Source organism: Vanessa atalanta, chromosome 1 (assembly GCF_905147765.1).
Source record: "Vanessa atalanta chromosome 1, ilVanAtal1.2, whole genome shotgun sequence".
NCBI classification, from domain to species: domain Eukaryota; kingdom Metazoa; phylum Arthropoda; class Insecta; order Lepidoptera; family Nymphalidae; genus Vanessa; species Vanessa atalanta.
This window is the reverse complement of record NC_061871.1, coordinates 3,977,849-4,001,374: the sequence shown is the minus strand read 5'-3', so window position 1 is coordinate 4,001,374 and position 23,526 is coordinate 3,977,849. Positions and strand designations below refer to the sequence as shown.

The following is a 23,526-nucleotide window of genomic DNA, read 5'->3' as shown; positions in this document are numbered from 1 at the left end:
TAAAGCCTCTACGATAAAATACCAATGCCTAGTCATATAGGAAAAAAAATGTTGAACAATTAATTGTCAATGTCAAATAGTAAAGACTACAAGTTCTAATATTTATTTTAAAACTTAATTTGTTGAATAAAGTTATTTTTACAAACTTACTCTAGACAATTGTAAAAATCATATTTCATAATGCCTAAAATTAAAGTTGAGAAAAAATCAAGAATTCACAATGAAGTTGCTAAGCAAGGTAAAAATGGTTATAAAGATGAGGTTAGACGAGCATGAAACAAACCTTATTTTTTTATTTAAAAACAAAGTTTATGTCATACATTCTCCCATATCGAAACTGTTTGAAATTTTAAATAACTATATCATGAAATGGATGAGAATCATGTGGAATTGTTATAAGTGTCAATATAAATTTTACGTGAAATCTATAACATACAACTAGAGCTAAATACTAACATTAGTTAGTTGTAGTTCTTAACTGACATACAGTTAAGAGAATTTTCCACAATGTTTATCATTTATGTAAATATTTTTTTAATGTCTGCTATAAATATTTCCAGAATAATTAGTATACATATAGGCAAAACTATAATCTCTTTTGCAGGAATTCAATTTAATAAAGATTTTGGGCAGCATATATTAAAGAACCCTCTTATTATTACTTCTATGTTGGATAAAGCAGGTCTGAGACCCACAGATGTAGCACTTGAAATTGGTCCAGGTACTGGTAATATGACAATGAAAATGCTTGATCGAGTCAAAAAAGTAGTTGCCTGTGAAATCGATACAAGGTACATAAATTTTATGGAAAAATATATGTTTATTAATTTTTCAGATATTACCTTTAACACTGACCCTATTATTATTTAAGAATGTTTAAAAATCCAATTTTTATTTCTCAGGCTGGTTGCAGAACTTCAAAAGCGTGTTCAAGGTACACCATATCAAGCCAAACTACAGATTCTAGTTGGTGATGTCTTAAAAACAGAATTACCATTTTTTGACATATGTGTTGCAAATATACCTTATCAAATAAGTTCACCATTAGTGTTTAAACTGCTCCTTCACAGACCATTCTTTAGATGTGCAGTTTTAATGTTTCAACAAGAATTTGCACAGAGATTAGTTGCAAAACCTGGTGATAAATTGTACTGCAGGTTGTCAATCAACACTCAACTTTTGGCCAGAGTTGATATGTTAATGAAGGTACATATAATACATTCTTTGATTAAACAATTTTATGATAACTTACAACATGGTAATAAGACTAGTTCATGTAATCATTATTATTTTATTATTATGAATGTGTATTGTATGTACATTATTCAATATTCTTGATTGAAATATTCTTAAAAAATATTTATTTTACAGGTGGGTAAAAATAACTTCAGGCCACCACCAAAAGTTGAATCGAGTGTAGTTAGAATAGAACCAAGAAATCCTCCTCCACCAATAAACTTTGTAGAATGGGATGGTCTGACAAGGATAGCATTCGTTCGAAAAAACAAAACTTTGGCAGCTGCATTCAAACACAATACAACAATGGCTTTACTTGATAAAAATTATAGAGTACATTGTTCTTTACACAACAAGGTGAATAAGCAATTCCACATAAATATATATAATAAGAACTTTTATTAAAAATGAAACGCTACAGTAGCCTGCACTAAAAGTTCCAAATTAAGGCTTGGAATATTTAGCTCTATTTATAACATTGTTCAGCATTTAGTTAGATTAACTCAATTTCATTCATTATAAAACGAAACTATTAACAACATAACAAAGCCACTTGTTTTTAATAGAGTTTAATTAAAGTAACTAACCTACTATTTGTTCCTACACAAATCGGTCCTTTTACTACAAATCCTAAAAATTTGTTTTTAGGAAATACCAGAAGATTTTGATATGAAAGAAAAAGTGCAAAACATATTAACAGCGGCTGAGGCTGATCAAATGCGAGCAAGGACAATGGATGTTGATGATTTCATGAAATTGTTACATGCTTTTAATTCAGAAGGAATACACTTTGCGTAATAACAGTTGTTTATTTTCAGACATGGCATATTATTTAGACAATGCAAATTCTATTGTACATTTCTCAATAAACTACTAAAATCTATATGAAATTATATATAACTCATTATGTTTACTTTGAATCAAAAATAAGAGAATTGCTGTAACCTCTATCAGCAAAATCGGAATCTTTAGTACGTTGAGATTTATAAGGAAACCCAGGTTGTCCAGGCAAAACCATTGGTTTAGTCCTGGTTACTCTCCAACCTCCCTTTTTAGTCCAATCCTGAAAATTTTCAATGATTTATATAAATATTAGTTATTTTTATGAAAAATATTTTTACATACTGAATATATATACTCACATTTCCACTGTATTTAAAGTAATAATGTATGGCCAGAACCCCAACCGCTGCTAAACCAAGTTTCCCGGTAATGTATCTATAATCTGCTGCACGCTGCACTCCCTAAAATTACAGAGGTTGTTTATATATTTTATTAATATTATATTATTATAGTTTGACATTAAATTTAAGATAAATAAAAAATATAGAAGATGCAGATCTTTTGATTATAACGATAAATTAACAATATCCTCCCATCCTTTCTAAGTTCAGACTCCATCAATCAAAATATGATTTTTTAATTGAAACTTAATTTATTACTACTTCCTTATAATATTGTGTGATTGTCAAAGCTTAGCCTTCATCTATGGTATCTTAACAATGTGATAATATAATAATTATGATATGAAGTGAAGTGTATTAAAGAAATAATTATGATATTATCAAAATAATATAACCTTAAGCTATTTACAATATTATGTTAGGTTAGTTTTGTTATGTAATCTTACCAGCATAGGTGTCAGTTTATTAAATAATACATCTAAAGGTTTTCGATAAAAGCGGCGTATCGGATTTGTTCTTTCCTTCCAATATTCTTCTACATGAACTGGTTCATTCGAAGCTAAGACCTGGTCCTTTAGCCATTGCTTACGCCAAGCTCTTTCAGCATCAGTCATACCAAGACATCTTTCTCTTTCAGATGCCACACGACCTGCAATGGCTATGGGTTTTACACCCGCTGTCTGTGCCATTTTTATCTACTTTAATTATCCTCAGTTAACTGATGTCTAGTCCCAATTCGTACTATTTTTCTCTAATTTGACATTGTCAATTTTGACATTTGAAATTCACTTTATTTTTTAACTCCCAAGTAATAAGACATACAGCATAAAAGTATCTAAGTTATGCTAATGATATCAATTTAAATTTTGTAGATTTTTTTACTCAATGTAAAAAATTAGTGCAACGTGAAACGTTATAAATTGATGTAGATGCTTATTAAGTTTTAAGTTACATTTTATCCATAGATTTAAATAAATATTTATGAACTATTGAGACAATAAGTAACCTATTTATATTTGTACAATTTAAATACAAAGAATATTCCTGTCTGTATTTACTTTTATACAGCGTAACTGAATACAGTTTTTCTTTAATAATGTGTTATCTTATCTGTCCAATTTTGCTACCAAATACCAATGGCAATAAATTGGCAAGTCGCGCCGTGTGACAGTGAGATAAATTATTTTTTCAACGCAAACCTTAATTTTTGTTTACGTTTATTTCCTATTTATATAATTGTAAGCAGTTGTTGTAAGAGGAGATCACCATGCCTCGATACCATACAGTAGAAATTAATAAAACAGAATGGATTGTACCTGAGAGATATCAAATGCTTACACCTGTGGGTTCTGGCGCTTACGGTCAAGTTTGGTATGTATTTATTTAGAATGGACAGGCACGTTGCCAGTATTTATTTTTAAGTTATTTTTGTAAAGAATATCACATTTAATGCATTGATTATAAGTAATAAAAGTAGTAAAAATGTTTAAGGAATTAAATAGAGCACTGGTTTGTGTGGGTGTAACAGGTTTCATGAACGTCCTATCAATTTTAATTAAATATTATCTATTGATTATACTGATTAAATAACAAACAAATACAAGCCAACTTAAATTATACCAAACTTAAAATAGCTTCTAGGTATATAGTTTGTAATTAGTCTATTTTTAATCACATATTTTTTCATTTTTTAATCACACAGAAAAGTATAACGACTATATTAATCAAAGATTCCATCAATAATTATAATATAATAATCATAATACTGATAACAAGATTTGATAATGTATAATCCAAAATAACTTTTCCAGCTCTGCCATTGATACTTTGCATAATATGAAAGTAGCCATCAAAAAATTGGCACGGCCCTTTCAATCAGCTGTCCATGCTAAGCGAACATACCGGGAACTGAGGATGTTAAAACATATGAACCATGAAAATGTGATTGGTACGTATGAATTACTTTTGTAATATTAAATAGGTAGATATGTATACTACCAAAATTCCCATAGCCATGTAATTTTAATGCTAGAATGATGTAATTATGTCTTTAAATTTTAATGAATACCATTCTTTTTTTTGATTTTACTTATACATATATGGTTGGACATTCAAAATGCAATTGTAAAGCAAATCCAAATTAATATCAAAGATTCAAGCTATTGTCGTAAAATAAAAGTATATAAAATAAAATCATTGTACAAAATAAGTTTCATCTGTTTTTAAGTTGTGTTATTTGATTTTAAGATAATATGCTTAAACATAATGGAGCAAACAATGAGGATCAATCTTCAAGGAACTTCATAGTGCTTAGTTAATATTTCTCTCAGTGTCAATGAGTGGTTATGACCCCTTTCCATCAGGTACCCATTAGCTAGTCCACCTGCCTATGATAAAACAAAATAATGTTATCTACATTTACACATACACAGGGTTTTGTGATTGATTAAACTTAATATTACTCCTAAAATGTATTAATGCATTATATATTTTTTGCAGGCCTTTTAGATGTATTTACTCCGGAACGCGGCTTAGAGGAGTTTCAACAAGTTTACTTGGTGACACATCTGATGGGTGCCGATTTAAATAACATAGTTCGCACTCAAAAGCTTTCCGATGAACATGTTCAGTTCCTTGTCTATCAAATTCTAAGAGGTCTCAAGTATATACATTCGGCTGGAATTATTCACAGGGTAAGAAACTGCAAAACTATTGGTTTAGAATACTGTAGAAGAATTTTTCTTATAATTGATAAGTTATATTTTATTATTATTGGTTAAAAAGTAATTTATTGGAGGACTTTCCACGTAACCTATTCTAGAGGAAATTAGCATAAGGATATGATTATATTAGAATTGTGAAAGGAAAGAAAAGAGAAAGAGAACTCTTTATTGACTTATTTTATCTTTACACATCAACATAGGATCAATCTGATAATTTTCACAGAGATATTTAATAGTGAAGTGAGATATAGATCATTAGATAATGCAAGGAAGGGAAGCCACGAGTTGTGGGCAAAGTTTGCAATATTTTTATAAATTGCTTGCCAAAAATAGCTATCAATATTTCTCTAAATTTATCTTAACTACCAATTAATGACTGTTGTAAATTCCATAATATGGGGAAAAAATTGTTATCTACAATAATTAGTTTAAATCTGTACTACTATTATATGGTGATCATAATTACTTTAATAATTCTAGGACTTGAAACCTTCAAACATCGCCGTAAATGAAGACTGTGAACTAAAAATATTAGATTTTGGTTTGGCTCGACCAACCGAGACAGAAATGACGGGTTATGTTGCCACAAGGTATGTATGGAAGTATTATTATAATCATTTTGAATACTTTTAGAAATTAATCTGCCAGACGATTTCATGGGAAACAAATAAGGCATTTTAACACTATAATACCAGTTTGTTAATATAATATGTATAGAAGGATATTACATTACATTATATTACTAAGAAGAAATGATGTCGAAAGAAAAGGTATATTATTTTTTTATAAATTAAATTAGTTATACTGTACAATCTCTTTATTTTTATGACTTAATGACATATTAGGTTTAGAATTCAAATTTTTTTTTTAAACCATGTTATCTAATCATGTAGTAAATTTTTTTTTATAATATATTTAGTTATTTATACACATCCTTTCGTAAAATATATTGAGACTGTCAACTTTTTCCTGTGTTGCTCAAAATATGTGTGATAAGAATCTCTGAATGAATGAATATCTGGTAATAACATAAATGGGAGGTCATTTATGTCATTGAGCACATCTTTCACAGAATCTATTTGTCTTATAGCCGCCATATTAAGTATTATATAACTCGTTATTATTTATTTTATGAATTCATGCAAACATATTAGATTTATCACATGTGTTTTTTAATAGATATAAAACGAATGCTCATTTTTCCCATTTAAAATCTATTACAAATAAAATCAATTAAGTTATTACAATTGTTATATATCTTAAATATTGTATATTATAATGTTAGTTAGATGTCATGTAACTCTCTCGATTCAACATTGACTACAGTCAGTCGGCGTAGGTTAATTTCTATACTTACTTTAGTTATTAGCTTGCATTCCTCTCACTCAAAACAGTGGCATTAACATAATTTTTAACTTCGATAGGTGTGAAACATGAAAAATTTGATAAAAATACTTCGTTTCAATATAAATTTAATAAAATTAGTAAATCTAATTGTCGATGTAAGTTTTCAGGCCCTTTAGGTATGCTTTGAGTTTCAAAGCGCCAAACATACATGACGTGAACGTTTGTTATCGTATTTGATTGTGATGTGATACACGTGGATATTGTCTGTAGGTGGTACAGAGCACCAGAGATCATGCTCAACTGGATGCACTACAATCAAACAGTTGACATCTGGTCTGTCGGATGCATCATGGCCGAACTACTGACCGGCAGGACTCTGTTCCCTGGCACAGACCGTATCCTTTTGTTACTTCTAATTATTCATGTCGTAGATAGTAGATATAGTAGATTTTTTTTAATATAACTTTATTTTAATTAATGTCGTACTTGTACCATAACACCTTGTACACTTTATATTATTATTTAAAAAAGGATGAGCATGAGCAAACTCAAGAGGTCTGATATTGAATTTTAACTGAGGTAAGTTTCAAACACTTATATATAATATTTACTATCTAAAAAAATATAGGATAAGATTAGTTATTAAATAATAAATGAAAACATAAAATTATGATCTGTGCAACAAAGAATAAGCTGGACGAACTGTTGCATCCGAATGTCACATTTAGAAATGTTTCACTGAATGATGTATTTAAAATGTATTCTCATCGCGCCCAAATACGTTTCATTTTAATAATGACATCACATCATTAATTAAAACATTAGAAAATGCTTTTTGTGGTAACACTGTATTTTAGCTTTCGACGTAGCATAAATTCACTTTATTTCGCTTGTAAACCTTAATGGACCAACAGATATTCATCAGTTAAATTTGATCATGGAAGTTCTTGGTACACCAGCACAGGAATTCATGCAGAAAATATCCTCAGAGTCTGTGAGTATATCCATACTTTGTGGGAGATTCCGGTTGAAACACATGTACATACTTGAATATGTTTAGATGTAAGAGAAATCTGCATTTAATATTAATATTGCCCATAAACAAATCTGAAATTGCATTTATGTACTAAACTATAGTCTATTCCAACCTTAGTAGTAAAGACAAACAAAAAATTTTTACATTGAAATTACGTGATACCACTAGTCCAGATTTAAATAATCTATGGTATTAATTATGGATTCGTTTTGAAAATTGATGAAGATTTTTTTTAGAACTTGGAATTTAAAATTAAAGTAGATTTAAGTAATTAAGTGGCATAGTATTATTTTTAAAATAAATATATGATAATGAAGTACCGTTTTTAGTACATAATATAGCAGAGGCATTAGCAAATCGTATAGAATATGTAAACCCAAGGTTTGTTTAACTTTACTCCTTCGATTGGAAGAGGTTACAGAAAAGAGATATTTGTACGTGTCGTACGTGATGTTATATATCACGAATTGGTAAATAAATGTTTATAATAATCTGCATATGGGCACTTATTAAAAGCTTGTTTAATATTTATTGTGCTTGGACTGGTGCTTCAATTAAACTCTGGTTTTGTCTCGTTACTATGCTTGTGTAAGTTTTGTGCTTGCCTTAACATTTACGCGTTCAGATATTGATCATCTCACAAGAATATTATTTTTGTGCGGAAAACCAGAACAAGAGACGATTGACAAAATAATAAGCGATGAGGTAAGCTAACTAATCAGTAACTTTGATAATAATGTACCCAATATTATATGTTGTTGTAAATTTATTCATATTTATTTACCGAGTATATTGCTGTTGTGCCTCACTAGTGAGGCGTTTCTAAATTTTTGTTGAATATTTTGTTTTATAACAAAATTCATTATTGGGCCAGTTTGTATCAATTTTGGATTTCGTGTCGCGCTTCTAATGCTTTTGAATAATAAAATCCGAATAACTTAATATTAACATTGCCGATTAATATATTAATTTTGGAAAAAAATTAAACAAAAAAGTTTTTGTTTAATTATTACGCGATTATAGCGATCATTTTTTTTTTTAATTTTGTCTCGTTCAAAGTTTGTGAGCATTGTAACCGTTTTGTCTTGATCTTTGTGATTTTTTGTCGCGTGTTGTCTTGGCGATACTTTTCAATGTTTTATATGCAATTATTTTTAAATTCATGTTGAAGTACAACCTTAGTAAATAAAACGTTAGAAAACCAGCGGAAATGGGTAGAATATAAACGTTATTTACAATACAAAATAATACGGATTATTTATAATTAAATATAGTACAACGACAAGGTTAAGGAAACGATCACACACAGCACATTTGCATTGTAAGAGGGTGGCAACTCTGCAAGAGTTGCTTATACCTATTGGGAGAAGAAAAGTAAGTAGGATTGCAGATATTAAACACTTGCAAGTAGTACAGAATATCCTTGTGCTCTGTTTATAATGCATTTCGTACTCGGCCGTGACGGAAAACATCGTGAGTACCTTCAGTTTCAGATGAAAATCCGCATCCGAAATTGCAAATGTATTTCCGTTAATAACCTGTCTTGGAGTAGCGTAGTGAAATAAGCTCCAAATCTTCTCAAGAGGAGAGTCGTCAAGCAGTGAGCTATTAACGAGTTTTTACTTTACAAATTATCGTTCTGGAAATTTCAGGCACGTAATTACATCCAGTCGCTGCCTACACTGAAGAGACGTGACTTCCGCGAAGTGTTCCGCGGCGCGAACCCGCTCGCCGTCAATCTGCTCGAGCTCATGCTGGAGCTAGACGCTGACAAGTGCGTATTGTATCATAAAAACATCAAAAATGTGACCTTCCAATTTTTTTAAATACCTGAGCTGATTTATGGTTTGTGTGTATAAACATTAGAACCAAATAGATGTATTCTTTGGAGTATACACTGGTTATTACAATTTACAACATAAATTTCTTGTGTTTTCATTCAAACTATAGTGGTGTTTATTTGTTTCTATGTGTGATTGCTTAATTGCCTCTAACCATGCGCAGACGCATCACGGCGGAGCAGGCGCTGGCGCACGAGTACTTGTCGCAGTACGCAGACCCCACGGACGAGCCCGTGTCGGCGCCCTACGACCAGAGCTTCGAGGATATGGAGTTGCCCGTTGACAAGTGGAAAGGTAACCTGCCTGTGGTGTCTTCTAGAAATACCATTCCGGACGAATTCGTCGTATCGTAGCAATTTACTTATAAATTAATTTGTAATCAAAAATTATTGTGCTCTGGCTAACTTTTATATGCGGCTGATGATCCTGAGGTCTTGGGTTCAAATCTCTGGATCTGTTCCAGGCTTTTCAGTTAAGGAATTTAGTTTGACAGTGTCGAATCCCTCCCTCATGTATGCGCCATTGTTCAGGGTTTTGTTTTAAATTATGGCTTATTATTTTTTTCTAGACGAAGGGTCTCCAAATTTACTCGTGTTTGTGTCCACCCATGCCCCTACCTAGTTATAATACGCATTCGCAGTTGCTCCACTAAGAAAGGCAGCTGTGGTTGAAATCAGTCAGGGAGATTTATTCATTGTATGCGTTTATGTTAATCGTTAACAAAAACGTTTTAAACATATTTATTTTCTACAGAACTAGTATGGAAAGAAGTAGTGGAGTTCAAGCCGCATCCGCAGCACATGAATACGGTGATCGAAGTTAACCCCTCGTAATTTACATATTATTGTATTAAAAATATATAGGCCATAGGCCATTTTAATTATTGGACTAGAACGTAATAAATGGAGCAGGCGTCCGGATAACTTTATAATACAGAAAAAAAAAAAACTGTTCTCAAAGAGTATACTAATACGCCTGTGTATTCTCTATAAAGATAATATATTTTTAATTTTTTGTTCATCTATAATCAAGCCCTGTGAACCCACTATAAATAAAATTAAAATTATAAAATGTCTGATAAGGGGAGCAACTAAGCCGGACTAAGGACGTCTGTCTCCGTTATCAAAAGTCAATTCTTATACGTATTGATTATATGATGTTATTAAATAACACTTTTGTGTCGGTCAGTATGTAACAGTATAAATAAACTTAAAACTTCTACAACGATCGCAGCCTTACTTGTCTATGGACGTTTATTATAATTTCATAGACATTTTTTTAATAAGTTTATTCCAAGTATGTATCAAAATAAGTTGTCTTATTAAAATTTATTGTAGAGTTTATTGAAAACGATGAATTTCGTATTTTATCTTTTAAGTAATATTTATTCTTTTGCCCATTAATGAGCTTTGCGTTAATTATTTGTATTTTATTTTAATCTTAGTGATTTAAAAACGATCTAAGAGCTTTATTTACTACTTACACTATTCAATCTGTTTTTTTTTTTTAAATATTATAAAATATTTTATAATTATAGGGCTATTTTATCTGTTTGGATAAATTTTAAAAGCAGTGTCAGTGTAAATTTGCCTAATGTATTATTGAGCACTAAAATGCAGTTTAAAATATTTTACGCTTTGTATTGATATTGTATTGCTTTTCGAAAATAGGTAAAAAGTGCAATAACATCGAACTTATTGTCATTATATTATTGTAAGAAAAAGGCATACTGGAAAATACCGTCCATCTTAGATGGCTATAATTATTGCTCATTTTTTTTTTAAATAAGTTTAAGAAAGGAAAAATATATATATTTTATAATTGTTTTATAAACAGGTTTAAAAACCGATTGCCATAATCAGAAATGTTACCCTTCAATTAATTGCCACATCAAGTACAACTCCGTCACAATAGTTGCAAAATTGGTTCATTGATGTTTATATCTGTGGCGAAAATCCTTAATTTAAAATATTTTCTTCCGAAGTGACGTTGAAACATGACGTTGTTGTATTCGATGTGCGACGTGCAAACAAGTTTTATCTTGTTATTGTAATGTATTGTTATTTTGACTTAAGTTTAGTATTTGAATGAATATAAGTTTACCTCGAATTTATCTTTTATTTCTTAAGAAATTATAACAGTTATGTCAAACTAATGTCCTATTTCTCTCGCTTATAAAAACAACTGTGTCCTAAACTAAGCTCCATGAGCGATTTTTATAATTTTAGAGTTTCTTCCATGTATGCTGTTGGTGGATGCTCAATAATTTAAATTTCAAAATTAAAATTTACTTTATCACATTAAGTTCACTTACATATTTAATGAAACTTGAAGCAAGAAACAATTTCATGCCCACCGATCGTTAAAGCCTACTCCAATCGAAGACGGAATAAAGAAACAAATATTAGATTTACCGTATTCCATAGTACAGCTATATAGCTTTATTTATAAAACAACGCTATTCAATTCAAATACTTATATCTACTTTAAATTCCTAAGTTACGTCACAGTATCGTTGACATTCAAAACGGCATTTTTTCGTATATCAATAAATAATATCATAGATTATTCAAGCTCTCGACCAATAATATCGCGTCAATTCGATGTAAGATATAGTACTTTGTCCTCTTGTGGTTGGAATAGACTTTAGGTGTTCTCACATTTTGGTGCGTGAAATTTAATGAAACACATTCATCTGACTGATAGGTACACTGCGCTATCTTGTCGCGAGTCATTTTTTACATGATAAATATATATAATTCAAAAGAGTATTATATATATACTTACATGTATGTATGATATAGCACTCGTATCGCTGTTTCTTCTCACAATTATCAATTGAAATGTAATAAAACTCCGGGTTAATTGAGTACATTAACTTTTATTTCGACACAGTTCAGCACTTCTGATTTACTTTGTACAAATGAATTACGGTTTTAGTTTTTCTATGAAAATAATGAAACCTCATCAGACGTACTGAACGTAGTCGTATTTACATTCTCAACGTCCTGTTGGTACATTCGTATTCCTTTATGACAATTAAGTATCTCAGGTTTAATTTAACATCTCGCTATATATCAACTCATTGTAAATCATAATGGAATCTTCAAATTCGATAAAAAATACCCGTATTTCAAACAAAATCTAACATTATCCTAAAATAAAGGTGATATAAAACGACATTGTATTTTGAATAATTTTGTACATATAGCTTGTGATTTGCCAGTTGATCGAATATAATACATTTAGTAAAATTACTTCGAATTAGACTTTATTCAACAATGATCGTATTAGATACAATCAAGCGATTAAGGTCAATAAGTAAACGCTTAATGTCTTTAGCAATTTTCGAAAATCAATATTAGACTTTGGATGAAAATTAATGAAAAGATATCTTACAAAAAAAAAATTAAGAGAACAGCAGTTATTACAATATTTACAAACATGGCATGCGATATGATGCTAGGATCTGTTCCGAGTCTCATTTTTTATTTCAGAAATGTTGGATTAAAATAAATAATTTAATTGAATGATTTTTACATATTACATTAAATTTTAATTCTATTAGCAAATATTAAAATGAACGAATGAATTAACAGTACAGATGCATGACACACTAAGCGATCCTTTCGAGATCCAGCTCATTAAAATAGTAAGTTAATCCATAAATAATATAAAATTATCACAATGTTTGTTTATGTTTTTGAGATATTTACAGTGAAGAGAATGCGTTCGCTATAGAAAGATTTAGGGGCAGATCGTCCTCGGAATCAGAGTAGTCCGTGACCATTCCGCGTACGCTGCTGCCCGTCGACCGGTCCGTATCGTCCGGTTTCGCCTCTGACTCCAGCGTAAAATTGTTTGTATTATAACTTCGATTCGTTGAACTACATTTTGAACTACAACTCGACTCACCAGAGTTTTTTTGACTATTAATTACGTTAACAACACTCCTCAGTCTTTTGCTCTCGCGGCTTAATCTGCGACGATTAACATTATTTTCTAACTTACGTTTATTATTTCTAGAGGTCCCACTGGTGCCGGGCTGGTCTAGATTCGGCAGCGGCGGCTCCTCGCACGCCGTGGCGGGAACAGCCTCGCTTGACTTCTTCGTGGACTTGACGCCCTTTCCGGAGTGGGACTTACGTTTACTTCGCTTCTCTCGCCCGGCCGGAGTGGTAGGAGACTTTTTGGTTCTGCGATGAGAAAGTTTTTTCTGTTTCCTCCTATTTCTCTCGGTGTACCCGATTCTCCTCCGAGACTTCTTCCTTTTGTTCTCGGTCCTCGAACAGTCGGAGTCGCTAGAGGGGTTCGTGGAGGAGGACGAGGAGGTGGGGGAAGAGGAAGTGGAGGCGTAGGATGTGACGGAGGAGCGGCCTTCGCGGGAGGGCGTGGTGCGGCGCGTGTCGGCCGTGCTGGCCGTGCTGGCCGAATGCGCGGAGCCGAGGCGGCGGCGCGGGCGCGGCGGCGACGGCGAAGGCGTGTAGGCGCTGTCGCTGTCGGAGTCCGGCACCTGCCGCTTGAGCGTGAGCTTCACGAGCGGTGTGGGCCGACCGTCGGTGGTGTCGCCCGGCGGCTCGGCGGGCGCGTTTTCCTGGACGATCACGTCGCTGTCCGAGCCCAGAAGGTCGACGACCTCCGGCGTTCGGTCCTGGGGCGGCTTTATGTACCCCACCACCATGACCTCCGATGAGTCGTCGTCTGTATCTGACTGAGATATCGTTTCGATGGGAATTACGTTGTCGGCCGTCGGCTCGGGAATATAGTTCTGCGGGTAGACGGGGGCCGGTACGCGAGCCGGTGCGGGCGCCCGGGACGGGCCGGGCGGCGGGTCGGCCGGCTCGGAACTTGAGATCATGACGATGTCGGAGTCAGCGCTGGCCTCTGACTCCGAGCTCGATATTACCTCGTTGACCATCGTGGACACTCTCGTGTCCGTGGTGTATTGTACGTTGCGATCGTAGCCGGTCATGTCGTAGGGCGTGGAAGCGAAGCAGTATAACTCGTGGAGAAAATGTTCAGTTCTATCTCCGAAATATCTTTGCAATGTCTCTCTGAACTCGGACGAGTTGATGTGGTACTGAGGGAGTAATTCTAAAATTCGTGCAATGACATAGGAAATGTGTCCAATGTTTTCATTTAACAAGTAATGTAGTTCCCTATTCAGCCACGGTACTAGCCGATGCATTTGAGAGTCATTGTACCTATAACATGAAATTAATCCAGTAAGTATTAGCAGATCAAATCATTTCTGGTACAAATTACAAGTACAAATGCTAAGTGATAATCACCTGTAAAATTCAGGCGAACAGTCTCTAAACCTGCCAGTAAAGTCAGGCAGTGGTCTGGCCCACAAGTTGTAGCGGTACACGGTACGACGGAAGGAGGCGGGGGAGCGGCGACGGTGCGCGGGCGGGGGGAACACGTCCGCCATCATGGGGTAGTGCAGCAACAGCTGCTGGATGGCGATCGTCTCCCGCCGCGGCAGCGTCAGCGTCGTCCTAGGCGAATACATGTCATCAAAGGCCTCATATTCAAATCTTATTTTGTTAAAATCATGAAAGCAAGCTTTTTCTATTGGGTGTTTTATATAAATGATTTTCTTCTACTTCGATTTTCTTTAATGATGTTGAAAAATAAACATATTTTGAAAAATGTTTTTATGAAAATAAATTTTGTAAAATATACATTCATAAGAAAGTGACAGAGGCAGAATCAAGAGAAATAGATAGATAACATTAAAAAGTTAATCATTATGGGGTATTAACATACCAAAATATTCATTGACATTTTAAAATGGGAGTTAAAACCCAAAGCACACAAGCATGTTAAAAGTAAATTATAATTATAAAACCATACAGCATATTATATTTGCATGATAATACTTACTCTTGAGTGAACAAAAAGCTTATCATTTCTGATTAAGGGTAAGTTGTGATGCAACGAGATAAGCATGACATTGCACAATAATAAGTACTTGTATTTTAAAAGGGACACAATACTCTAAAACTACTCTACACAGTTGAGATGGCCCAGTGGTTAGAGCGCGTGCATCTTAACCAATGATTTCAGGTTCAAACCCAGGCAGTTACCACTGAGTTTTCATGTGCTTAATTTGTATTTATAATTCATCTTGTGCTCGGCGGTGAAGGAAAACATCGTGAGGAAACCTGCATGTGTCTAATTTCAACGAAATTCTGCCACTTAGCTCAGCAGCGGGAAATTTACAGGCTGTTTATGTATGTATGTATATGTACACAGTTGATAATCAGCATTTATTTATCTAGCCCTAAAAGACATCGGACTGACAATTTTTAATTTAAAATACATAATTCACCATGGAATTATAGTCTTAAACGAAGTAATAAAAGTTTTTCAGAAATTTCCCAATTTTTCTATTATATTTTTTAGATAATCTGTTTTTTATTTATAACAAACATATTACCTGTATCTAAATCTTCTAGTAGCTGTTGTGATATTGTCGATTTCGATTCTATCAGCGATTTCATCAGTCTGCCTTTGTTCCACCATATATTCCTCATACTGATGGTTTGATCGGACATTGTGAATAATTGATCTGAAATTTTGCTTACACAGGGGACACTCTGCTTTAACCTGCAATTATAATACAAAATGAAATAAGGATTTCTCCTTTAAATTTATGTATTAGCTTTTAGTAAACTATGTTACAGAAATAACAGGGAGTTTACATACCATAAAATTCTAACAAATATTTAGTATCATACTTATTCAGATATTAACAGATAACTTATCTATCAATATTGTTCAAAATATTTATAAATAATTGACTTTAATAAATAATATAACTTACTTTACTCCAGGTGAGTAAGCATTTGAAGCAAAACTGATGGAGACAAGAATCAGTAAATGACTTGTTGCGACATGTTCCGAGGCATATTGCACACTTTGGTGGTGGCGAACTTCTGCCGCTCTCATGTTGGGGACTACTATCGTCACTCTTAACACTACTTGGATTGGCCCCTGAACTGTCATCTTGAGCTGGTGACAGTGTATCCATGGTTGATAACACCTATCTGTAATTAACAATTCCCACTCATATATTAATAAAATTTATCTGATATTTTGTTTTTATTATATTTAATAGATATTTATACCTTTAAAATGTATCTTTAAGTCTTTATACATAATTGCTGTAAGCAATAGCATCCAATTTATTAATCCATGTTTCAGTTCAAAAGCAAATCACCAATTGAAAATAATGTTATATAGAATGTATGTATTTTAATATTTAAATGTATAAATGACATAATGAAATATTATCGACTTTTATAATTGAATAGTTGTTCAATTTACAATGGCTCTAAAGCAATATATGCAGATTTAATTCAGATCCCTATTTACATGTCTACTCTGGATCTGAGTTTTGGCCATTTTAAATTGACTTCGATTAATCAAAACAGATTCAATTTGGTAACCGAAATAAAAGAACGTTATCACTCAAATAAACACCAGGTAATAATTAGTCAAATCTGATGGCTGCTTTAAGTCTCGTAATTCTTCTCTGAACTTAAATTTGTCACCTACTGTGCCTCAAATCCTGACAAACAAGTCTAGAAAGGTACATTACAAATCAATGATTACCTTTTCATGAGGGCTAAATCACACCGAAATCAATACTTCAAAATTTTTAGCTCTTAACATTTGCACTATGGCTGCAAAGCTCTATTTTACTGTAATGCAACGATTTTTATTTTATTGTCGTAGTGCGTGATTCTGATGTACATGTATCTTGACAAGAAACAGTATTGGGTGAACATACTCAAATATAAATAATAAATAGATCATTGATTGCCATTATTAAAAAATTGCAATAAAAAGAATATATATATATAAAATACACACTATTATTAAAAGTAATAAAATGGGTTACAATTACTAAGTAATATCAATATAAGATATAAAGAAGTGTTATTCTAAGATCGATAAATAATATTTGAAACAAAACTACAAAAAAAAAATCTTTATTCAAGTACCTAGGTTTTTACAAGAATTTTTAATCGTCATTTAACAAACTATATTAAGTAAAGCGGTATATTTAGTAATCGGAATGAAGATTCTACCCAGAAGAATATTAAAAGTATCGAGAAGAATTACTAGAATATTTTCAACTTTACATTCTAAAGTATCCTAATTTTTAGATGACACGTATGAAATTCAAATTAAGCACAAATCTCATAATTTTTGGTGGATACTGTGTGATAATAATATGTTTTTTCTTTTATTTATTTTAATTAATGCTTCATAACTACATTGTATTCGATATATCGAAACAATTTTTTTGTCACACAAATAGTTTTTCCTTTAAATGCATAGTTATATTGATTATGATTATCATACATATTCTATTTTATTTTTGATTCGCTTATTACCTATTTTTTTAATTTAATTTATTTCAGTAACATATCTTGTCATTTGTCAATGTCAAAAATCTTGTAAAGTAAATATCGAAATCAAAGGCATTTGCAGAATAAATCTGTAGGAAATTAGAGTTTTCTCTAATTAATCATAGGATAATGGGGTTACTAAAAAAGGTTCCACTTTGAATTTAATATCTGAAGATTCCTTTTCTAATGTTAATGGTTATATAACAGTCATTTGTTATTTTTGAAATTGGCTTATATTGATTTTAGGAAGGATTCAATTAATTCAGAATAGTTAAATTTTGATAATTATAGCAAAAAATGTTTTTAAATTGAGCCCATATTTTATATTCCAGACGACAGGCCTTGTGGGCATGGCTGTGGCGCCTAACCCTCATCATACTTTAGGATCACTTTATGGCAAAATTCTCAGAACATTGCAAAAGATGCCAGAGTCATCAGTATATAGAAAATATACTGAACAGATTGTTAAAGAAAGAGCAGCTGTTTTAAAACAGGTAATTTTATTGTATTTTTTTGTTTAACAATCATATAAATACTTACTCAATTTGGTTTCTTACTTTATAATTTTTAAAAGTTATATTTTTAGTAATTAATACCTGATGTTTTTTACAATTTTTAGACAAAAGACACATATGAAATTGAAACTAAAATAAACTGCGGTCAAGCTGAGGAGCTTATTATTCAAGCTGAAAATGAGTTAAATCTGGCACGTAAAATGTTAGTCTGGAAACCATGGGAGCCATTAGTTGCCAAGCCTCCAAAGACACAATGGGATTGGCCTCCAACCAAAGCTTAAACTCATTGCACATTGATAAGAGAATGAATTTAACAACTGTTTCCATCGTTATTTGTAGAATGCAATTATAGTTTTAATTTGTTTGAAATAAAGAGACACCAGTATAAATTAAATAACATTTTTATTCTGAACAACCTATTGAAACAAGGGTTCCCTTACTATGAATATTTCATAGCATTGAATGTTCATGTCAAATGTATTTTCCATTACAAATCTGTAATACTGTTAAAGTAAAGTGTTGAAAACATGAAAGAGTTACATTATTAATTAATCTTATGTGGCAGCAAATTTGTTATATTTACAAGAGATTTTTTTTAATAATATATGTTTACAATATTGTATAGTTATCATAAAAATTCACTAAGCTTGTGACCAATACAAGCGATGAAACAGTTAATGTCTCAAAGGTAATACATGTAAAATTTCAAATATTACGTTCTCAATTATAACTTAAAATATAACTGTATAGCATCAATTAAAAATCACCAGATGCTTTTTCATAAGAAATATTCATGTATTTTTTTTTTATAAATTAACCCTGCATGTTCAATAAATGTATTATTATTGGATATTTCTTGTCATTTTAATGGTTTTTTTATAGATTTAAGTATATGTAAGCGCAAAATTTTTTGATATATAAAACTTAAATTAATGCTATTTGTAATTAACAGAATCACTTTACAGTATTTTCAGGTGCAACAGCTCTTTATAGTACATTATTTCTTAAAAATTACAATAAATTCACCTTTTTAATTTATTTTTCAAGGTTCATAATAATATATCAGTTTACATAAGTTTTAATTGTAGTAGCAAAAATAAAACTTCCAAATCCAAATGCATGCTATTCACTTAAAGAGTAAATGTGAAACTTACTTGGGCCATTTCATAAAATTAAATATTTAAAAAATAAGCAGCAAAGAAATGCACTTAGATGTATTGCTTTATTTATTTAGATGTAAACGGATAATAATGTTTCATATACTAAATAATTCATAACAAAAACTTATTGCTTAAGAGTTTTTGATGTAAAACAATTCTTGATCTTTTCTGAATGAAATAACACAACATTAGCTCATAGACATGAGTAAGTTTTTAAGATGTACATGTATATAAAAAAAGTTTGTATAGTTTCATAAAAGAATATAGTTTCGTAAAAGAATAATAGCTCACAGAAGATAAACATACTCTTGCAAAGTAATATAAATAGATAAAAAATAAACATTTGTAGCATAGATAATACAAATATATATTGGCGGATACATTATCTTCCTAAATGGTTATTAAGCCAGTTTCATTTAATCAGTCCATTTAGCAAGAACGTATAAGAAGGTAAACATTATATATAAATATTTATTTAGTTGACACAGCAAAACAGGTATACAAAGCGTTTGAGTAGTGTGTCTTGAACCTTAATAAATATAAGACTTAATACTAGAACTTAATTAATAAATAAATTACTGTTGCAATAATGATTTTTTAAAAACACCTTTGTGTTGGCTATAAACACTATTGAAAAAACTAGTTAGTTTGATTCTCATCTATGAATAGGTTACTTGTACTATTCTTTGGCATGTCACTGCAGTACCCAGAGAAATTGTTTATATAATTATTTTCCATAAGTAAAATTAATGCATTGACTAACAGACTATTTAATGAAACAATAAGTGGGTTGGATGAAGGTTGGAAAAAATTTGGCACATTGCAAAAATAAATCAAGGAATGTACATTTATTAAAATAATCTGACATTTAAATTATCATAACATGATAATAATTGACAAAAATATCATATAAATGATTCATACATTAAAATTCATCACATTTTTTTAACATTTATATAAATAGTTCAATTATTCTTTATATATTATGAGAAATTCATTAATCATTTTGTTTATACTGCAGGTCACATGTCATCTGCGTGACAATATGGATTTACCCAACTCTTAAGTTTTGTAAACATTACAATGGTAACTCACTCATTTAAATGGTGTTAACTGTTAATATAAGTTACCGAACCATGAAAATAACTAACAACAAAATATAATATTACTGAGTTCTTCAATATACAAACTAAGTGCTCAATATGTCTAAAAATAAATAACTTTATAAAAATTACTCATTCTACAATACTTGCCTTTGAACTCTTTCAACTTAAAAGAAATATTTAAAATAACCTTTACATCTCCAGTTATGTAGATGTAACCCCTTTCCTAGCTACGAGTAGGTTCAGGACAGGGTGTTTTTTAATGTAACTAACAGCTTTTTTATGTGTTACCATCGTGAAGTCATATCCATTGCATTGTAAAATTTTGTCATGCATCCGTAGACCTGCTTTTGCAGCAGGGCTTCCTTCATGAACTTCTGTTACATATATACCCTATAAATAATGACAATGAATATATATATAGTAACGTATGAATAAATCATTATTATTAGAGTAAAATAATAAAAATTGTTGATTAATTTATTATTACCTATTTCCATATAATTGAATGGTTGAGCTTAAGATAAAACAGATTAAGAACAAATATCATTAATTTAAATAATATCAAAAACGAGTTATCAATAATGACTAATATAATTAAAAAAAACAAATTCAAAATAAATGTATTCATTTTACATATAATACAAAACATAATTATTGTATTAATCTACTTACGTTAATATAAATGTACTTGTAATGTTATTATGTACTTACGTTGTCCGTATAGCCCTGGGGGCTCTTACGATAGTCTTGGTCAATACCACCGCCGATTTTGAACCCACATTTCATAACTTCTCGACCTTCTGCATCAACACCGGCCTCTTTTTGGAGCGTAATTGGAATCTGCGGGATGTTTAAATATAAAAAATACTTACTTTGAGAAAAACAATAAAGAGAAAACAAAACAAGAACTGGGAGTGGTCTCCGAACTAACACTAAGACATTCCATTGCCGTTCCGGCTTGGTGTTGAAAAGCCATTTTCGCCATGATTGCGGTTTAAAGTTGATTTGTTTATAGTAAAATTTAATTATTTATAATAACTATATCCTTATGCGTTTGAAATCTCAGAAATATTATAAAATTTATCAATCAACGTTGAGTATACTCTTGACAGTACTTCATGTACTTGACAAGCAACCTGTATCTGTACTGTAAACTCCACAGAGTACAATAACAACTATTTTTCTTTACTCTGTACACATATATGAAATAAGATATATTTATTAAGTGATGCGCAGATTATTTTCAGATTTTTTTTTAAATGGGGTGCTGGCCAGGCCGAATGGCGTATGGGAAGTGCTCACCGCCGCCCCGATACCCATGGATATTGACACCGTAAGAAATATTATCCATCGTTTACATTGGTAATGATATTAGTTTTTATGGTTATTGCGATTGCTGTTTTTACGCTAAATTGTATTTTTTTATTTTGAATTTAATTAAATTTTGTAGGCTGGGAAGCTAACATTTAGAGGAATAAAGTAATTCAAAATGAATAATAAATGAGTAATAAATAATAAGCTACATTTTGTTTAAAAATATTCACGGTTGTTGACTTTAAGTAAGAATTTAAAAACGAAATCTAAGGCTGTTAAATATAAGCCAAAAATAATATAAAGTAATTATTTATCTTTGACTATTATATTTGAAATTGACATTTACTTTTAAGTCTGACGGTCTGTTATGACTTTTTAATAAAAAACGCAATTGTAAGATCAAGAAACAATTATCGATGAAACGAAAATAATATAACAAATTATTAATAGTGTGATTTGCAACAAATAAATTCCTATTATTAAATTTAACTTTTTTGCAATGGGTGAACATAGACACGTTTGGAGAATAGTATTCAGAAATTTTATAAATTCCCTTAAACCACGACAAATTCAAGGAAAAAATATAGGTATATATATATATTTTTTAAACACTAAGTATAATATTTTACAATTGAATAGTACAATAATTGATGTTTCTTTTCAGGCAAAGATTATATTGGAAATGTTTACTATGAAATCCCTGCAGATCCGAGTAAAGGAAAGAGGAAGCCTTCACGTTGGTATGACCCACCGAAGGGTCTTGATTTTCAAGATCCATTACCTGCTGAATGGGAAGCGTGGCTAAGAATGAGGAGGTATATATATGTAAAATAACTATATGTAATATTAATTTTGTACACAGCAAAGAAAGCAACCATATGTATGTTGTGGTGGATAAATTATTTTTTACAGTCACACTTACTGTATAGATAAGCCTTCAGAAAGTAATGGCTGCCATAAAATTGTATACATGAAAATCATGCTTCTTTATATACGACTTCATCTGAGAGAATGATGATTTATATGACAAAACAAAACGTAACATAACTTCTAGTAAAATAATCAGTTTTTTATTGTTTATTAAAATCTTGACATACTACAAACTCAGAATAATACGATTAAACTCTTTCATTAGCTGTAGACCTTGACAGTAAGAAGTGCATAAATGCTGATATCAAAAATGTTGCTTTATAATTTTTACAGAATAGAACCACCAACAGAAGAAGAAATAGCAAAGAACCTTGCCATTGCAGAAATGAAGAAGGTTAATGCTGCGAAGATTGAAAAGCAGAGGTTGATAGATGGTGGTTCTCTACCAGAACCAGTAGAAAAAGGTCATGAATCGTTTCCAACTTATTCAGAATTCACCCCTGGAGATCCAACCAATAAATATAGAAATTGAAACCTGAACACAGTATATAGTATTTATTATTGTAAATAATAGTTGTTGCTAATAAAATTAAATTAGTTTTAAAATGTGTTGGTTGTTTTGTTTTTAATAATAGCTATTAAAATAGGATAATGGCTGGCACTATTCACATTTTCAACAGAGATTAATCAACTGTGCAGGACATTATGATGCAGAATAGTGCATGCAAGCACAGATACACTGTCACTCCATGATACGTTGTAACTCCA

The 23,526-nt window shown here is 31.2% G+C and overlaps 7 protein-coding genes across 8 annotated transcripts; 4 read left to right on the top strand and 3 right to left on the bottom strand.

Annotated features, from left to right (window-relative positions):
• The first annotated feature begins 77 nt into the window (after positions 1-77).
• Positions 78-2,055, top strand: LOC125066041 (probable dimethyladenosine transferase). The gene is made up of 5 exons (XM_047673936.1): positions 78-238; positions 605-791; positions 903-1,206; positions 1,372-1,593; positions 1,885-2,055. The coding sequence occupies exons 1-5, from the start codon at positions 181-183 to the stop codon at positions 2,032-2,034; spliced, it is 921 nt and encodes a 306-aa protein (XP_047529892.1). The 5' UTR covers positions 78-180; the 3' UTR covers positions 2,035-2,055.
• On the bottom strand, positions 2,032-3,190 carry LOC125066049. Its single transcript, XM_047673948.1, has 3 exons — positions 2,867-3,190; positions 2,379-2,480; positions 2,032-2,299 (listed from the first exon to the last, which is right to left on the bottom strand). The coding sequence occupies exons 1-3, from the start codon at positions 3,107-3,109 to the stop codon at positions 2,147-2,149; spliced, it is 498 nt and encodes a 165-aa protein (XP_047529904.1). The 5' UTR covers positions 3,110-3,190; the 3' UTR covers positions 2,032-2,146.
• A 371-nt stretch (positions 3,191-3,561) lies between these two features.
• LOC125077605 (mitogen-activated protein kinase p38b-like) lies at positions 3,562-11,489 on the top strand. 2 transcript variants are annotated; one of them, XM_047689585.1, is made up of 9 exons: positions 3,562-3,791; positions 4,232-4,368; positions 4,920-5,113; positions 5,624-5,733; positions 6,761-6,885; positions 8,152-8,231; positions 9,179-9,300; positions 9,531-9,661; positions 10,121-11,489. In XM_047689585.1, exons 1-9 carry the CDS (start codon positions 3,688-3,690, stop codon positions 10,198-10,200), a joined length of 1,083 nt encoding a protein of 360 aa, XP_047545541.1. In that variant the 5' UTR covers positions 3,562-3,687; the 3' UTR covers positions 10,201-11,489. The 2 variants fall into 2 exon arrangements, with proteins under 2 accessions (XP_047545541.1, XP_047545532.1); XM_047689576.1 differs by lacking the exon at positions 8,152-8,231 and adding an exon at positions 7,405-7,484 and having other exon boundaries at positions 3,563-3,791.
• A 745-nt stretch (positions 11,490-12,234) lies between these two features.
• Positions 12,235-17,138, bottom strand: LOC125066700 (E3 ubiquitin-protein ligase Topors). The gene is made up of 5 exons (XM_047674927.1): positions 16,991-17,138; positions 16,200-16,422; positions 15,813-15,982; positions 14,659-14,868; positions 12,235-14,571 (listed from the first exon to the last, which is right to left on the bottom strand). The coding sequence occupies exons 2-5, from the start codon at positions 16,404-16,406 to the stop codon at positions 13,080-13,082; spliced, it is 2,079 nt and encodes a 692-aa protein (XP_047530883.1). The 5' UTR covers positions 16,407-16,422; positions 16,991-17,138; the 3' UTR covers positions 12,235-13,079.
• A 663-nt stretch (positions 17,139-17,801) lies between these two features.
• On the top strand, positions 17,802-18,911 carry LOC125065717 (NADH dehydrogenase [ubiquinone] 1 alpha subcomplex subunit 5). The gene is made up of 3 exons (XM_047673498.1): positions 17,802-17,940; positions 18,126-18,287; positions 18,413-18,911. The coding sequence occupies exons 1-3, from the start codon at positions 17,923-17,925 to the stop codon at positions 18,587-18,589; spliced, it is 357 nt and encodes a 118-aa protein (XP_047529454.1). The 5' UTR covers positions 17,802-17,922; the 3' UTR covers positions 18,590-18,911.
• Positions 18,912-19,300: 389 nt separating this feature from the next.
• Positions 19,301-21,709, bottom strand: LOC125065708 (tax1-binding protein 3 homolog). The gene is made up of 3 exons (XM_047673486.1): positions 21,506-21,709; positions 21,286-21,414; positions 19,301-20,964 (listed from the first exon to the last, which is right to left on the bottom strand). Exons 1-3 carry the CDS (start codon positions 21,557-21,559, stop codon positions 20,776-20,778), a joined length of 372 nt encoding a protein of 123 aa, XP_047529442.1. The 5' UTR covers positions 21,560-21,709; the 3' UTR covers positions 19,301-20,775.
• A 533-nt stretch (positions 21,710-22,242) lies between these two features.
• LOC125065151 (NADH dehydrogenase [ubiquinone] 1 alpha subcomplex assembly factor 2) lies at positions 22,243-23,326 on the top strand. Its single transcript, XM_047672624.1, has 3 exons — positions 22,243-22,475; positions 22,553-22,703; positions 23,092-23,326. Exons 1-3 carry the CDS (start codon positions 22,388-22,390, stop codon positions 23,288-23,290), a joined length of 438 nt encoding a protein of 145 aa, XP_047528580.1. The 5' UTR covers positions 22,243-22,387; the 3' UTR covers positions 23,291-23,326.
• The last annotated feature ends 200 nt before the right edge of the window (positions 23,327-23,526 follow it).

What these genes read in the sequence shown, in the direction of transcription:
- LOC125066041 (XM_047673936.1), top strand. Translation starts at nt 181, where the DNA reads ATGCCTAAAATTAAAGTTGAGAAAAAATCAAGAATTCACAATGAAGTT. An exon ending in CAATGAAGTTGCTAAGCAAG is followed by an intron (nt 239 to 604) that starts GTAAAAATGGTT and finishes TCTCTTTTGCAG; the next exon opens with GAATTCAATTTAATAAAGAT. An exon ending in GAGTTGATATGTTAATGAAG is followed by an intron (nt 1,207 to 1,371) that starts GTACATATAATA and finishes TTTATTTTACAG; the next exon opens with GTGGGTAAAAATAACTTCAG.
- LOC125065151 (XM_047672624.1), top strand. Translation starts at nt 22,388, where the DNA reads ATGGGTGAACATAGACACGTTTGGAGAATAGTATTCAGAAATTTTATA. An exon ending in AATTCAAGGAAAAAATATAG is followed by an intron (nt 22,476 to 22,552) that starts GTATATATATAT and finishes GTTTCTTTTCAG; the next exon opens with GCAAAGATTATATTGGAAAT. An exon ending in GCGTGGCTAAGAATGAGGAG is followed by an intron (nt 22,704 to 23,091) that starts GTATATATATGT and finishes TAATTTTTACAG; the next exon opens with AATAGAACCACCAACAGAAG.
- LOC125077605 (XM_047689585.1), top strand. Translation starts at nt 3,688, where the DNA reads ATGCCTCGATACCATACAGTAGAAATTAATAAAACAGAATGGATTGTA. An exon ending in GGCGCTTACGGTCAAGTTTG is followed by an intron (nt 3,792 to 4,231) that starts GTATGTATTTAT and finishes TAACTTTTCCAG; the next exon opens with CTCTGCCATTGATACTTTGC. An exon ending in CGGCTGGAATTATTCACAGG is followed by an intron (nt 5,114 to 5,623) that starts GTAAGAAACTGC and finishes TAATAATTCTAG; the next exon opens with GACTTGAAACCTTCAAACAT.
- LOC125065717 (XM_047673498.1), top strand. An exon ending in GAGCAGCTGTTTTAAAACAG is followed by an intron (nt 18,288 to 18,412) that starts GTAATTTTATTG and finishes TACAATTTTTAG; the next exon opens with ACAAAAGACACATATGAAAT.
- LOC125065708 (XM_047673486.1), bottom strand. Translation starts at nt 21,559, where the DNA reads ATGGCGAAAATGGCTTTTCAACACCAAGCCGGAACGGCAATGGAATGT. An exon ending in CGGCAATGGAATGTCTTAGT is followed by an intron (nt 21,415 to 21,505) that starts GTTAGTTCGGAG and finishes AACATCCCGCAG; the next exon opens with ATTCCAATTACGCTCCAAAA. An exon ending in CCCAGGGCTATACGGACAAC is followed by an intron (nt 20,965 to 21,285) that starts GTAAGTACATAA and finishes CATTATTTATAG; the next exon opens with GGTATATATGTAACAGAAGT.
- LOC125066049 (XM_047673948.1), bottom strand. Translation starts at nt 3,109, where the DNA reads ATGGCACAGACAGCGGGTGTAAAACCCATAGCCATTGCAGGTCGTGTG. An exon ending in ATAAACTGACACCTATGCTG is followed by an intron (nt 2,481 to 2,866) that starts GTAAGATTACAT and finishes CTGTAATTTTAG; the next exon opens with GGAGTGCAGCGTGCAGCAGA. An exon ending in ACTTTAAATACAGTGGAAAT is followed by an intron (nt 2,300 to 2,378) that starts GTGAGTATATAT and finishes GAAAATTTTCAG; the next exon opens with GATTGGACTAAAAAGGGAGG.
- LOC125066700 (XM_047674927.1), bottom strand. Translation starts at nt 16,406, where the DNA reads ATGGATACACTGTCACCAGCTCAAGATGACAGTTCAGGGGCCAATCCA. An exon ending in GCTTACTCACCTGGAGTAAA is followed by an intron (nt 15,983 to 16,199) that starts GTAAGTTATATT and finishes TTATAATTGCAG; the next exon opens with GTTAAAGCAGAGTGTCCCCT. An exon ending in ACTAGAAGATTTAGATACAG is followed by an intron (nt 14,869 to 15,812) that starts GTAATATGTTTG and finishes GTATTCGCCTAG; the next exon opens with GACGACGCTGACGCTGCCGC.